Source organism: Hylobates moloch, unplaced genomic scaffold, assembly GCF_009828535.3.
Source record: "Hylobates moloch isolate HMO894 unplaced genomic scaffold, HMol_V3 SCAFFOLD_8, whole genome shotgun sequence".
In the NCBI taxonomy this organism is placed as follows: domain Eukaryota; kingdom Metazoa; phylum Chordata; class Mammalia; order Primates; family Hylobatidae; genus Hylobates; species Hylobates moloch.
Window position 1 is genome coordinate 92,230,838 of NW_026652283.1, and position 16,705 is coordinate 92,247,542.

Consider the following 16,705-nt stretch of genomic DNA (forward strand, 5'->3'; position numbering starts at 1 on the left):
TCTAGTGTTTAAAGGAAGATTACATTGCAACATTTATGTCTTATTTATTGTATTATATATTTTGTGCATGCATCTAGTACATCTAGTACTTGAGCTATCTTAAATTCTGGTGTTCATGTGGTTTTATATGGCACTGAGTTGTGATGACTTTTTTTCTGCTATTAGCCTCTCAGATGGATGAGAATTATTCTAAAGTCTGCATTATAGTAAGATACATGTAGATATATTTAGAGCACTATATAATTGACTTTGCTTATATTCTTTGTTTTGGTTAAATTTGTTTCTAATCGTAGTTGAAATCTTCCCTGACAACTTAATTCTGGTTTACGAAGCATTATTAAAAGTGTGTGTGGCCAGGCGTGGTGAATCATACCTGTAATCCAGTTTTGGAGGCCAAAGTGGGTGGATCACTTGAGCCCAGGAGTTTGAGATCAACCCGGGCAACATGGTGAAACCTTGTCTCTACAAAAAATTAGCCAGGTGTGGTAGCACATGCCTGTGGTCCCAGTTACTTGGGAGGCTGACATGGGAGGATCACCTGAGTCTGGGGAGGTCGAAGCTGCAGTTAGCTGAGATTGTGCCACAGTGGTCCAGCCTGGGTGACAGAGTGAGATCCTGTCTCCACAAAAAAAAAAAAAAAAGTGTGTGTGTGTATGTATGTATGTATATATTTTTATTTAGAGATAATTCACATTCCATAAGTATTTACCCATTTAAAATATATAATTCAGTAGTTTTTAGCATACTCATAGAGTAGTGCAACTAGCACCACAACCCATCTTTAGAACGTTTTCATCAGCCAGAAAAGAAACCCCAATCACTAACTTTCTGTCTCTGTAGATTCACCTATTCTGGAGATTTTATACAAATGGAATCATACAATATGTGGTCTTTTGTAATTGGCTTTCATTTAGCTAATATATTCAATATTCACCCATGTCATATTATCTGTCAGTCTTTTTTTAATGGCTAGATAGTATTCCACTGTATGGATTTGCTGCATTTTGTTAATCCATTTGTCAGTTGGGAGCGTTGTTTATACTTTTCTATTATGAATAATGCTGCTGTGAACATTTGTGTACAAGTTTTTGTGTAGACATATCAGTTCTCTTTGGTAGATTGCTAGGAATAGAATTGCTGGCTCATATGGTAACACTATATTTAACATTTTGAGGAATTGTCAAACTGCTTTCCAAAGTAGCCGCACCATTTTATGTTCCTACCAGCAATATATGGGAGATCTAGTTTCTCCACATCCTTACTAACACTTGTCTTCTGTATTTTTGATTGTAGATTATAGCCATCCTAATGAGTGTGAATGGTATCTTATTGTGGTTTTGATGTGCATTTTCCTAATGACTAATGATGTTGAGCATGTGTTCCTGTGCTTATTTGCCATTTGCATATCCTCTTTGGAGAAATATCCAGGTCCTTGCCCATTTTTAAATTGATTTGTGTGTCTTTTATTGTTGAGTTGTAGGAGTTGTTTATATATTATTCTGCATATAAGTCCCTTATCAGATATAAGATTTGTAAATATTTTCTCCCATTCTGTGGGTTGTCTTTTTACTTTCTTGATCATATCATTTGCAGCATAAAAGTTTTACATTTGGGCCAGGCGCAGTGGCTCAAAGCTGTAATCCCAGCACTTTGGGAGGCTGAGGTGGGCAGATCATGAGGTCAGGAGTTTGAGACCAGTCTGGCCAACATAGTGAAACCCCATCTCTACTAAAAAATACAAAAAAATTAGCCGGGAGTGGTGGTGTGTGCCTGTAATTCCAGCTACGCAGGAGGCTGAGGCAGGAGAATCGCATGAACCCAGAAGGTGGAGGTTGCAGGGAGCTGAGATCATGCCATTGCACTCCAGCCTGGGCAATAACGTGAGACTCCATCACAAAAAAAAAAAAAAAAAAAAAAGTTTTATATTTGAGTGAAGTCTTTTTTTGGTTTATAATGCTTTTTGTTTTTTGTTTGTTTTTGAGACAGGGTCTCACTCTGTTACCCAGGCTGGGGTACAGTGGCATGATCTTGGCTCAGTGCAACCTCTGCCTCCTGGGTTCAAGCAATTCTCCTGCCTCAACCTCCTGAGTAGCTGGGATTACAGGCACCCACCACCATGCCCCCGCTAATTTTTGTGTTTTTGGTAGAGATAGGGTTTCACCATGTTGGTCAAGCTGGTCTTGAACTCCTGACCTCAAGTGATCCACCTGCCTCAGCCTCCCAAAGTACCGGGATTACAGGTGTGAGGCACCGCACCCGGCTGGTTTATAGTGCTCTTGGTGTATGTAAAAAACCATTGCCTATCCCAAGGTCATGAAGATTTGTCCATATTTTCTTTGAAGCGGTTTATTGTTTTAGCTCTTACATTTACATCTATGGCTCATGCTGAGTTAATTTTCGTGTATGGTGTGAGGTAGGAGTCCAACTTCATTCTTTTGTTTGTGGGTATCCACTTGTCCCAATACCATTTATTCTTTTCCCATTGAGTTACATGGACCCCTTTGTCCAAATTAACTGATTGTAAATGTAAGTTCTGGGCTCTTAGTTCCATTTCATTGATAAACATTTGTGCTAGTATTTTTTTAACTTATTTCCATAAATAATTACTTTTCCTGTGTGAAACATTTTTTTTTAGCTTTAAAAAAGTCACTAGGCAGTAGTAATTACCAAAGTAGATATGGTTACACACAAAAAAAATGTAAGTTATTTTAGGCAGAAAATTTTGAGATATATAACATTTCAGGCATTTTGTGGTACCTTTTCTTTTTTTTTACTTCAAAACTGTGACACTAGATCAGACTCTCTTATTTTGTTTTGTTTTATTGATAGAGATAGGGTCTCGCTGTGTCACCCAGGCTGGAGTGTGGTGGCATGATCTCTGCTTACTGCAGCCCTGACCTCCTGGGCTCAATCAGTCCTCCCACCTAGCATCCCAAGTAGCTGGGGCTACAGGTGTGCGCCACTGTGTCTGGCTAATTTTTGTTTTTTTTTTTTTTTTTGTAGAGACAGGGTTTTGTCAGGTTACCCAGGCTTGTCTTGAGCTCCTGGGCTCAAGCAGTCTACCCCCTTGGCCTCCCAAGGTGCTGGGATTACAGAGATGAGCCACTGTGCCTGGCCAAGCTCTTTTTTTAATATTCATTTTTGTGTTGCTTATTTAAACATGATTGAAATTTGGATAATTGCTAGAAAAAATATTTACCTTTATATTGGCATTTTTATGCAGAACAGGAAAGTACTAAAAACAACTGTCTAGAAAGTGGCAAAATTCAAATGCATATGAAGTTCATGTATGTAAAGAGAGGCAGCCGGGCGCGGTGGCTCATGCTTGTAATCCCAGCACTTTGGGAGGCCGAGGCGGGCGGATCACGAGGTCAGGAGATCAAGACCACGGTGAAACCCCGTCTCTACTAAAAATACAAAAAATTAGCCGGTCGTGGTGGCGGGCGCCTGTAATCCCAGCTACTCGGAGAGGCTGAGGCAGGAGAATGGCATGAACCCGGGAGGCAGAGCTTGCAGTGAGCCGAGATTGCGCCACTGCACTCCAGCCTGGGGGGACAGAGCGAGACTCCGTCTCAAAAAAAAAAAAAAAAAAAAAAGAGAGGCTGTATTCTGTGGTATCACTGCATTCTGAACACCAGTCTGTTATTAAAATTATAAGAGTAAAATTTCTGAAAATATTGATGATTCTTCATTTTGTGGCTCTTACAGATATATGTTGTTTTCACTTCTTTTCATCTTTCAGAGGCTATGTTGCTGCTTAATTTTGTTTTCTTGGAGAACAGAGATACATATTGTTCTTATAAAGGCATTATTGGCTTATTATTGTCTTCCTGTTTCATGTGCATGTTACTAAACAAGGAGTTCCCCAAACCGCTTGTATTTTATGAAAATGCATCTTTATGTGTTTGTGGCAGTGCTATAATTTCCTGTTATATTGCATATATTCAATTAACACATTTTAGATATCAGACTGATGACTTAACTCTCATTTAGGAATCTTTGTCTGAAGTGGAAGAAAAATACAAGAAAGCCATGGTTTCCAATGCACAGTTAGACAATGAGAAGAACAATTTAATCTACCAAGTAGACACACTCAAGGATGTTATTGAAGAGCAGGAGGAACAGATGGCAGAATTTTATAGAGAAAATGAAGAAAAATCAAAGGTAATGCTTATCTTGTATTTTTTCTTGGGGCAGAAAATAAAACCCTGCCACTTACAAAGTGATGGAAGATTGCAGCATACTTATTTAGGAATGATGTTTCAGTCAAAACTGAATGGCCCAAGGAAATTGACAGAACACCATGAGATATCAGGCCCTGAATTTTTTTTATTTAAAAAAAATATTTTCTTAAGGAAAAGCTTATGTCTTCTGTTAAGTTTCTGAAAATAGAATACAACTCAAGTTTTATCTTCATTTTCTATCTCTTAATTGGGACTGTAATTACAGTGTTACATATTTCTTCTGGTTACAAGTGACTGGAACTCCCACAAAGCTCCAAAGACTCTAAGATGATTCGTTTTTTTTCTATGAACTTCTGAACGGTTCAAGAGAATCCATTTTCTAAATAATTGGATAGGAGTCTTTAATCAGTTATTTAAAATCAGCAATTTGGAGATGTGGGTCAGAAATTGAAAGATGTTTTCTTTAGAGGTTTATAAGCTGTAATGTTAAAATGTACAAATGGAAAATAAAACGCATTGTCCAAGGCCCAGATTTGCTCTTTGACAACTGCAGAAAACAAATTGGATTCTTTTAAAAGCATATTAGACCTTTTGAAGGGTTGATGTCAGTTCAAGCAGAGGTCAAATGGGTATTATTGCCAGAAATGGATTGCTACTACACTGCCAATATAAAAAATCCAGAAAATAATTTAGGAAATGCATATTGATAAATTGTTAGAAACAGCAATCTGAATTTGCGCATAATAAAGGGAGAGAAGCTGTTTATATAACCTCTAAGAGGCCAGCATTATTACTGTAGTCTTTCTAGGAATTTCTTTCCTTGAGGACTAGAAATGCCAATTCCAGCCTGTTTTGGTCACATTCAAAAAGTGTTAGGAAGTGTTTGCCAGGCGTTTGGAGGAGAGGGATGAATAGACCAGAGCATAGAGGATTTTTAGGGCAGTGATACTATTCTGTATCATATTATAATGGTGGATACATGTTATTATGGATACATGTATGGATACATTTGTCCAAAACCATAGAATGTACAACACCAAGAGTGAACCCTAATGTAAACTCTGGACTTTGGGTGATAGTGATCTGTCAATGTTGGTTCAGTGATAGAACGAAATGTACCACTCTATTGTGGGTTGTTTATAATAGGGTAGACTGTGCATGTGTTGGGACAGGGAGTATATGAAAACTGTCTGTACTTTAAACATAATTTTACTGTGAATCTAAAACTGCTCTAAAATTGTTTATTTAGGATTTGTATTTAGATGGTGAAAAAGAGGCTTCTAGTTGTTTTCATATTGGACTGACAGTGGCCCATTGAAGAGCATTATATATGTTAGATATGTATATCTTTGATTCTTCTTATATATTCCATAGGCCATTTTTGGAGATTCTGAGCCATAATGCTTTTCCTAGAGCCTCTGGATTCCTTTTTTTGCTGTCCCACACGTTTTTTCTTATCTGTCTTTGGCTCTTTGCTTCTAGCAGACTAGAGTAAAAATCTCATGCTAAGTATTTAAGGGTCATTACTAAAATGAATTATCTTTCCATTGTCTCAAATATCCTTCAGCATTTTTAAAAATAAAGAAAACCCTTATAATTAGCTATTTTAACCAACTTAGTTTTTCCCTCCATCATTTTAGAAGGTAATAGAGTTATTTTAGTATGCATAGAGTTTTTTTCTTAATCTTGTCCTTTTTTTTTTTTTTTTTTTTCCTTTTGGAGACAAGGTCTCACTCTGTAGCCCAGGCTGGAGTGGAGTGGCACAAGTATAGCTCACTGCAGCCTCTGTCTCCAGGCTCCAGTGATCCTCCCACCTCAGCCTCCTGAGTAGCTGGGACTACAGGCATGTACCACCACGCCTGGCTAATTAAAGAAAAAATTTTTTTATAGAAACAGAGTTTCACCATGTTGCCCAGGCTGGTCTCGAACTCCTGGGCTCAAGCAATCCACCCACCTCAGCTTCCCACAGTGCTGAGATTACAGTTGTGAGCCACCGTGCCGGGCCTTGTTGTACTTTTCAAACCTAAAATGTATTAAGTTGTTTTTTTAATACCCTGGAAATTTGCTTCACATACTGTGATGCAGAACACTTTGTGACAGTATCTCTCTCTAACACACCTTTACCCCGAGCTCTCTTGTTCTAAACAACTATTGCTTTATAAAGTAGAATGCTTATATTCAGAGATACACAAAGAGGTCAGGCACTCTGGTGTATTTCATTACAGAAGCAGGTAGTGAGAGTAGAGAAGGACCGTTCAATAATAATTATACAGTATTAATAAAAATTTTAAAAATGTCTTTAGTGCCTCCTCCTGGAATTACAATAACTATTTTGTTTTATATTTTAATTTAATTTAATTTTATTGTTTTTACAGACAGGGTCTTGCTCTGCTCCCCAGGCTGGAGTGCAGTGGCACGATCATAGCCCACTGTAACTTTGATCTCCTGTGCTCAAGTAATCCGGGGTAGCTAGAACTGCAGGCACATGCCACCATGCCTGGCTGTTTTTTAAAAATCTTTTTGTGGGGATGGGGCCTTGCTGTATTGCCCAATCCTCCTTCTTTGACCTCCCAAAGTGTTGGGATTACAGGCAAGAGCCACTTTGCCCAGCCCATTGTTTCTCTTTTAAAGCATAATCAAAAGACCATTTCACACCTGTAAAATTAACAATAATTCATATTACATATCCAATCACTGTTAAAATTTCAGTAGTTTCAAAATGTCATAAATGATTTTTCTTTTCTACACTTAAAAAAATCAGGATCCAGATAAGTTTCACACCTTATAATTAGTTGATTAATCTTTTAAGTCTCTTTTCATGTATAGGTCCTCTTTCATGTTTTTTCTCCTTGTAATATATATGTTGAAGAAACTAGGTTGCTTAATATTTCCCAGTCTTATAGGTTTTTCCGTTTTCGTCCCCATAGTTTCTTTACCATGTTTCCCTTTCCTCTGTATTCTCTGTAAATAGGTAGTTAGGCGTAGAGGCTTAATCAAATATAACCAGTTTTTTTTGAAAGTCTGCTTCATAGATGATGCAGTTGTCTTCCTTCAGGAGGCCCAGATATGTGGCTGACTGTTATGCTGTAGGTGTGTGCTTAGATCCTTTAATTGACTAGGGGCTGCAAAATGGGATGTTCTGATTTTATCATTACCTATTTATTTTATTTTATGTTATTTTATTTATTTATTTTGTATTTTATTTATTTTATTTTTTTAGATGGAGTTTCGCTCTTGTTGCCCAGGCTGGAGTGCAATGGCGCAATCTCGGCTGACTGCAACCTCTGCCTCCCGGGTTCAAGTGATTCTCCTGCCTCAGCCTTCCGAGTAGCTGGGATTACAGGCATGGACCACCACGCCTGGCTAATTTTGTATTTTTAGTAGAGATGGGGTTTCACTATGTTGGTCAGGCTGGTCCTGAACTCCTGACCTCAGGTGATCCACCCACCTCGGCCTCCCAAAGTGCTGGGATTACAGGTGTGAGCCACTGCGCCCAGCCTATTTAATGTTATTTTTAAGCAGCTTTATTGAGATATAATTCAAATAACATACAAATCATCCATTTAAAGTGTACATTTCAGTGGTTTTTAGTATATTCACATATATGTGTAACCTTCATCACAGTTACTTTTAGTATATTTTCATTACCTCAGAAAGAAACCATATGCCCTTTAGTATCATCTTCCTTTCCCCCAAACCCCTCAGTCTTAAGTAACCACTGATCTACTTTCTATCTATAGAGTTCCCTATTCTAGACTCATACGAATGGAGTCATATAATACATGGTCTTTTGTGACTGGCTTCTTTCGCTTAGCATGATGTTTTCAAGGTTCATCCATGTTGTACCATGTATCAGTACTTAATTCCTTTTTATAGCCTATTAATATTCCATTTTTTGGGGTATGCTACATTTTGTTTATCCATTTGTGCATTGATTGACATTTGGGTTGTTTCTACTTTTTCCTGTTAAGAATAATCCTGCCATAAACATTTGTGTACAGGTTGTTTTTTAGATATAAGTTTTCTTTTTCTTTTTTCTTTTAAGAGATGGGGACTTGCTATGTTGCCCAGGCTGGTAACTCCTGGCCTCAAGCAATCTTCCTGCCTTGACCTCCCAAAGTGTTGGAATTACAGGCATGAGCCACTGCTCATGGTCTGGATATATGCTTTCTTTTTTCTTAAGTATATACTTGGGAGTGGAATTGCTGTTTCATACGATAAATCTGTGTTTAACCATTTGAACAGTGCCAGACTCTTTTCCGAAGTGGCTGCACCATTTTATATTCTCACACCAGCAACGTATGCAGGTTTTGATTTCCCCACATCCTCACCAACACTTGTTATCTGTCCTTTTTATTCTAGCCATCCTAATAGGTGTGGTTTTGATTTGCATCTCCCTGGTGACTAATGATTTTGAACACATTTTCATGGACTTATTGGCTATTTGCATATCTTCCTTGGCAAAATGTCTATTCAGATCCTTTGTCCATTTTAAAATTGGATTTTGCCTTATTATTATTGACTTGTAAGGTTTATATATTCTAGATATAAGAATTTTATCAGATATATTATTTGCAAATATTTTCTCCCTCTATGAGTTTTCAAAAAAAGGAATTGGTTGTGACCAATTACTTTTCTCTTAAAATATCAATATGAAGTCATAAATTCAAGCATTTGATGTCTTCATTTGCATTGCAGCTTTTATTCTTTTTGATGATAAAATTGTCCCATCTTTGGCTAATGTGAACCTCTTGAGGTTGATTCTCAAGTACTTCTGGCGAGTCTAATTGTTTTTGATAGCTTCTTTGCTTTCTGGCAGAAGATGTCCCAGTCTCATCTTGTACATTTTCTGCCCCAGACCTGGAATCAGCCATTTGTCCAAGAAGCCCTAGTTCTGTTTTAGTATGAGTGCCAGAGATGCTCATTGCCACCAAGTAGGTCAGTTTATGGGTCTTTTCAGTGGATAAATTTGGGAAATATGTATGTGAAGTTTTTTTTTTGTTTTTGATGACAAAATATATTATGAGTTCATGCTGATAGTTTCAGTTCATATGCAGGATTCTAGGGTTTTTATTTAATCTCTTCTGTCTTACATCTGTATCTTTGTTTGTTTCCCCTACACTACAATTCCTAGTTCTCAAAGTTTCTAGGGATGATAGTAATTATGTTACGTTCTGTTCTCTTTGCTTTATCCCAAGTTGCCTAGAATAGCAATACCAACATTAACACCAACAATTTAATTACTGAAAATAGTTAAAAGATTTTTATTTTGTTTTGCTTGGCTGTTATTTTTGCCACCAGTCTGTGTATGGCCGAACTATTGTTTTTAGAAGTTACTTGAAATAGTTTCTTTCTGTGCTACTAACTGGATGTATAGTTAGGTTCACTGCATTTTATTTTCAATATTTAGGAATTACTTTTAAAATTATTTTTATTTTAAAAAATTTAATTGTCATTAAAAAACAATAAATTTATTATCTTAGCCATTTTAAAGTGTAGAGTTCAGTAGTGTGAAGCATATTCACATTAGTGTGTATCAGATCTCCAGAAATTTTTCATCTTTCGAAACTGAAACTCTATACCCATTAAACAATTCCCCATTTCTCCCTACCACCAGCCCTTGGCAACTACCATCCTACTTTCTTTCTCTGTGAGTTTGGCTACTCTGTGTACCAAATGCATAAGTAAGTAGAATCATATAATAATGTATCTTTTCTTGACTGGTTTACTTCATTTAGCATAATGTCCTAAGGCTCATCCATGTTGTAGCATGTGACAAGAGTTTCTTTTTTAAAGCTGAATAATATTCCACTGTATATATACCACATTTTGTTTATCCATTCATCTATCAATGGCCACTTGAATTGTTTCCACTAGGAATTGCTTTTTAAATTTAATTTTGTTTGACAGTTTTGTAACTAGAATAGTTACATAGATCTGGAGTCAAGTTAACAAAGAAAATATATTTAAAGAAGTTAATCTTCTATCCCTGTCTCTTTATCTCTATTTTCTCCTTCCTTTAGGGAATTTTAAATTTTAATGGTTTATCTTTCCAATTTTTAAATCCAAGAAGATAAATTAGGTAGCCATTTTTAATCTAAAAAGATATATATCATTCAAAATATATGTACAAATATATGTATTTCTTATTCTTCTTAAAAAATGGTAGCATATTGTTAATATAAATGCTGTCGTGCATCTAGATTTTATCACCTTATGAATGTCGTATAGAGATACCTTGCTCATTCTTTTTCACCACTGCATAATTATTCCACAGTATGGATGTACCACACTTTATTCTACCAGTTCCCTATATTAATAGACATTCAAGTTTGTCATGTTTTGCTGTTAAAAATAGTTCTGTAGAAATAACATACTGCATAGGTCTTTTTGTATTTTTGCCAATGTATCTGATGAAGAGTAAGATTGCTGGGTTGAAAGGTATGTAGTTTTGCAGATACTGCTGTGGTCTCCTTTGTAAGCATTATACCATTTGCATTCTCACCAAAATGTATGAGGGCCTATTTCTTTCCCCATAGTTCTGTTCTGGAATATGTTGTCAAGTTTTTGAACTTTTGCTAGTATTTTGGTGAGACAAATAGTTTGTTTCCGTTTCTCTTAGTATGAGTATCTTTTCATATTCAGAGCTATTTCTATTTCTTTTTTGTAAACTGTCCATTTCCGTAGCTTATTATTCTATGCAGTTAGTGCTTTTTTTCTTTCTAGCTTTTGTTTGTTTCTTTGTTTTTTTTTTTTTTTTTTTTTTTTTTTTTTTGGGAGACGGAGTCTTGCTCTGTCGCCCAGGCTGGAGTGCAGTGGCGCAGTCTCGGCTCACTGCAAGCTCCGCCTCCCCGGGTTCATGCCATTCTCCTGCCTCAGCCTCTCTCGAGTAAAGCTGGGACTGCAGGTGCCCGCCACTACGCCCGGCTAATTTTTTTTTTGTATTTTTAGTAGAGACGGGGTTTCACCGTGGTCTCGATCTCCTGACCTCGTGATCCGCCCGCCTCGGCCTCCCAAAGTGCTGGGATTACAAGCGTGAGCCACCGCGCCCGGCCTCTTTGTTTTTTAAGACAGAGTTTCACTCTTGTTGCCCAGGCTGGAGTGCAATGGCTCAATCTCGGCTCACCACAATCTCCGCCTCCCAGGTTCAAGTGATTCTCCTGCCTCAGCCTCCTGAGTAGCTGGGATTACAGGCATGCACCACCACGCCTGGCTAATTTTGTATTTTTAGTAGAGACAGGGTTTCTCTATGTTGGTCAGGCTGGTCTCGAACTCCCGACCTCAGGTGATCCTCCCACCTCGGCCTCCCAAAGTGCTGGGATTACTGGCGTGAGCCACCGTGCCTGGCCTAGTTTTAGAGATTCTCTGCCATTCAAAAGTTTTATTTATTTATGTATTTATTTTTTAGAGACAGAATCTCACTCCGTTGTCAGGCTGGAGTGCAGTGGCACCATCATGGCTCACTATAGCCTTGACCTCCCCAGGCTCAGGTGGTCCTCCCACCTCAGCCTCCAGAGTACCTGGGACTACAGGCACACGCCACCAACCCTGGCTAATTTTTGAATTTTCTTTTATAGAGATGGGGTTTTGCCATGTTGCCCAGGCAGGGTCTTGAATTCTTCGGCTCAAGGGATCTGCCTGCTTCAGCCTCCCAGAGTGCTGGGATTACAGGCATGAGCCACCATGCCCAGCCCAAAATTTTGATTTTTATGTAGTCTAATTTATTGTACCTTTACCTCATTGCTTGTAGATTTTTGAGTCATTTTTTCAGTAAAGATTGCCCCACTCCTTGGTTACTTTTATTCCGTACAGTTTGTTCTCCCTTCCCTTCCCTTTTCCCCCATTCACTCCCTGGCTTTCTTTCCTTGTATAAACCTCTGATTGATTTGGAATTTGTCCTGGTGTGTGGTATGGGGTATAGTTCCAATTTTATCTTTTTCCAAATGGATATCCAGTTATCCCAACATTACTAATTTAAAAGTCTTTCCTTCTCATTGATTTGAGATGCTCTTATTTTTGTTGTCTTTAAATATATTTGTATATGTAAATGGGTGTTTTCCTGAATTCTCTATTCTGCTCCCTTGGTCTATATTCATGTGCCATAACAACATTGTTTTAATTATAGAAGCTTTATAATATGTTTTAATACCTAGTAAGGCTGGCTTTCTTCTTTTTCAGTATGTATTTTTCTGGCTACTTTTTCTTGTGTTTTTCTTTCAAATCAACTTGCCTTGCTCTGATGATAAAAGAAAAACCTGATGGTATTTTTATTTGTACTACATTAAATGTATAGATTAATTTAGGGAGAACTGGCATTTTTATACTGTTGTGAGACTTTTAATCCAAGAAGACGGTATGGCTTTCCATTTATTCAATCCTATTTCTCTGCCTTTTGGGAATGCTTTATATAATTTTCCTCATATAGGTTTTTGATATATTTTGTAAGTTTACATGTATGTTTTTTATTTAATATTGATTTTATTTTGATATTGCATTTATTATTCCTTCTTTGAATTTTATTTGTATATGAATGTCCTTGAATTGTATATGTTCATTTTATAACCTGTTACTTTACTGAATTATCTTTTGTTTTTAATAATTTTGTCATTGATTAGTTCAGGTTTTCCAGATAAATAATTATACAAGATGAAATTTTAAAATTTTCTTAACTTTTCTATAGAATACACAATTTTTCTAAGTTACTATGAATCAGGAGTTTGGGCATGTTTCTGGAGGTCATGCTTAACCTCTGTGTTGTATTGTATATGTTCAAATTTCTTGTGTGCCATGACCTGTGTAAATGATATTATTTGTTTAATAACAGGAGTTAGAAAGGCAGAAACATATGTGTAGTGTGCTGCAGCATAAAATGGAAGAACTTAAAGAAGGCCTGCGGCAAAGAGATGAGCTTATTGAGGTATGTACATGAACTGTGGGAATACTTAATTTTGAAAAAAATGGGTTGAATGGGATGAGGATGTGTGTGTTGGGAGGGAAGGAGAGTTAAGATGCATCAGAGTTTGTCTCTTTATATTTGACTGTACACTAAAAGTTTTCAAACATAAACCAGATCATGCTTAAAAATTAATACTATAAATCCTATAAACATTACCCCACTTTGGTAGCAGAAATTTTTGTGTCTTTTATTCCTAAGCACACTGTTTCCTACAGATATCTTAGGAAATGGGCAAAAGGAAAAATTGTAGAATAACATTATTCTTTGGAATTAGTGAATGCCATCTTTTGGGACGTGATTCTTGGGGAATAAGTTTGATTTTCACTCAGGTAAATACATTACTCAGGTGGCTAAATGAAAAAGAAGAAACGTCAAGATACGTTCTGTACAAAAAGGTAAAGAATGGCTAGTCTGAAGGTTCAGGTTTCTGCAAGCAAAGGGACTCTGCCACATTGTTGGCAACATCTTAGGAATGGAATGAAGCATAGTCTACCAAGAACTCTTTGAAAACATTAGTCATCCTTGCAGGCCTACTACATTGCATGCATCTTTTTTCTTTAAATGTGGTTTTCCCTCCTGAGACGATGTTTTTAGATAAATATGGAAATAAGTTTGAAGGGGGATCCTGCCCACTATCTAGGTGTGGCTATCAAAGGCATCTAATGTTAAGTTAGTGTTGACATGCCAGAGATGTCAGGAAGCACAGATGTTAATGATCCCAGGAGAGAGATCTCACGTACCACATTTGTCCACATTCCTGGCTACTCAGACCTTAGCCTTTCTTTTTCTCTCCCTCTTTCCCTCTTTCCCCTCAGACCTACCTCTTAATATCTCTCTCTACAAATGATTTTTGAAAACCATTTAATAGAGAAAAGGAAATGACTTTTTAAATTTGAAGACTGGTGTTAATTTTTGTCATTATTAAGAATAATTGAACACACCCAGAATTTGTGGATTTCAAGTGCAGATACAGATAACCTTTTGAATCTATCAGATTACATGTGAAGTTAATTTTCTTGGTTTTTCTCCATATAAGGTAGGAAGCATATTTTCCAGAATCTGTATCCTGCTGATATTTTAAAATAATGTGAAATTCTTTCCCTTTTTGTTCTTTTATCTTTTTGTGCCAAAATGCCAACCACATAAAATAATAAACCTGCTTTGGGGGCTGCTTCTCAAATTCAATAGCTTAAGTTAGTATTGGTAAAGTGTTCTAGTAATTAATTGTAATTGCATTTAAGAAGAATATAATGCTTGATTTCTATAGTTCGTCACTGTGGCTTCTTTAAAAGCTTAGGGTGCTAGGTATACAAACTTTGAGAACTGCAGTTTTGGATGTTTTTTACATCTAGAATGAACATCTTTTAGATGTTAGTATCTATGGTTATGCTGAAAAACTTTAAATATTACAAATAATGTTTTTTGGTCTTTGGAATTGAAAATTCCATGGTAAAATACCTAATGTATGAGTAGGGAAAGGAGGAGATAATAATTTACCAATAATGCATAAGAAGAAAACCTGTTAAGCACCATTGCCTAATTAGAAAGGTCATTTAAGGATTGTTAAATGCTAAATTTAAATGTTTCAAAATAATATAATTTTAAAATAATACAAAATTCATGGTGTTCTTGCTGTCATAGATTCTGCTAACAAATTCAAAATGACCAGTTCTGCTTAAAAAATAAAATTCAAAACTGCTTGTTCTCTAAGAAAAGATCATTTGTTCATAAACAAACCTAAATTTCCCTCTCTAGGCATGTAAGTTCTTGTTTGGTAAAAAGGCAGTTATCAGAGAAAGAATATACATATGGAGCTGTATGTACACAGAAATTCTAGCTGGCTTGCTGCCACATAGCTGTGGTTGGAACAGTTATTCTTGGTTCCCTTGCTTACTTTTGTAGGGGCAAGCCAATAAGAATCTTGTGGCCAAGACTGTGAATGTCATCTTTTCTTTTGGCAAACCAATTTTGCTTTTCCTGTTCATCACAGACTTTCTGTTTTGGTTAAGTTTCTTTATCGGCTTTATTTTTGTTTTCTCCCTTGAACCTCCTCTCCCTTTTCTTTCTGCTCTTTTATTACTTCTCTTCCCCTCTTCTTCTGCAGGAGAAGCAGCGCATGCAGCAGAAAATAGACACCATGACAAAAGAGGTGTTTGACCTCCAGGAGACACTTCTTTGGAAAGATAAAAAAATTGGGGTATGAGATGAAATTGGGCTTTGGTTAGAAGCTCATTGATGAGGACTACAGTAGAATTTAACCTAGAGATTGAAAAAACCTGTCCTTTTGATTATTCTTGAGCATTAACACAGTACAAAAAATGAGTAAGTAGGAGGTAGAAAGAGACTTCCATAGGAAAACCTGACGTTGTGCCTGGAAAGAACTCTTCTTTTCAGCAAACACTAGGCTTGTAAAATGTGTAAGTAGGAACTTTTAAAGGAAGTTTCTCTGTATTCCCTTAGGATTCTTTTTTTGTTTTGTTTTGTTTTGTTTTGAGACGGAGTCTCACTCTGTTGCCCAGGCTGGAGTGCAGTGGCATGATCTCAGCTCACTACAACCTCTACCACCTGGGTTCAAGTGATTCTCCTGCCTCAGCCTCCCGAGTAGCTGGGATTACAGGCACACACTACCATGCCCAGCTAATTTTTTTGTATTTTTATTAGAGATGGGGTTTCACCATGTTAGCCAGGCTGGTCTCCAACTCCTGACCTCAGGTAATCCACCCACCTTGCCCTCCCAAAGTGCTACAGGCGTGAGCCACCACACCTGGCCTCCCTTCGGATTCTTATTCAGAAACAGCCACAGGTATTCAATTCAAACTCTGTGGTTAACTTGATATCCTTACATTACAGGAATTTGGAAAAGAAGAGAGTAATGGTGGGGAGAAAGTTATTAGCATCCTATAAATTCTTGGTGAATAAAATAGGAAGAGATTAAAATCAATTCAATTACAGAAATGGATAGGAATGTAAGACTTACTAGGGTGGCTGTCTCTAATTATAACCACAGAACTCCCCCAAGTAAGGGCCCAGATAAATGAGTGTCTTCATTGCTATTTTGCTAAGCCTTGCAGGTAGATTCCATGTACACCAAAAGCTGGAAAAAATTCCCTCCAGTTCATCTCATGTGGCCTTTGATTGACAGTCCCATCACCTGGCTGAGCTCTCTGTTCTACAGTAGGGGAACCACTTAGCCATAGTTGCCAGAGGCTTACCTTGTCAGGGAAGGGCAGAGGAAATAGAACATGTAAGAAAAGTTTTGTTCTGCTTAAGGTTAGGGGGAGTAGGGAATAGTTGTTAAAGATCCCTGAGAACATCTCTGAGAGACAGGCCTGGATATGAAACCCTGTGGATCATACCCTCAGAATGTTGTTAGGAACATTCTGAAGCCCAACCAGTGGTCATCAGGATCCAGTCTTTTTCATCACTTCAAGGACCTCTCTCATTAATATACACATGGGAAGATTACATTACCTCTTAAGAGTTTGTAGGCTCATGCCTGTAATCCTAGCACTTTGGGAAGCCAAGGCTCGAGGATCGCTTGAGGCCAGAGGATTGCTTGAGGTCA

At 37.2% G+C, this 16,705-nt stretch overlaps 1 protein-coding gene across 10 annotated transcripts in view; it reads left to right on the forward strand.

Annotated features, from left to right (window-relative positions):
• Positions 1–16,705, forward strand: part of LRRFIP2 (LRR binding FLII interacting protein 2) — a 133,412-nt gene that overhangs the window by 94,525 nt on the left and 22,182 nt on the right. For 6 of the 10 annotated variants that reach the window (XM_032162092.2, XM_032162096.2, XM_032162098.2 and 3 more), the window contains 2 exons: positions 3,994–4,164; positions 13,009–13,101. In XM_032162092.2, coding sequence (XP_032017983.1) covers positions 3,994–4,164; positions 13,009–13,101 — 264 coding nt within the window. Of the gene's footprint in view, positions 1–3,993; positions 4,165–13,008; positions 13,102–15,244; positions 15,338–16,705 lie in introns of all 10 variants that reach the window. The other 4 variants (XM_032162093.2, XM_032162095.2, XM_032162101.2 and 1 more) reach the window with 1 other exon arrangement.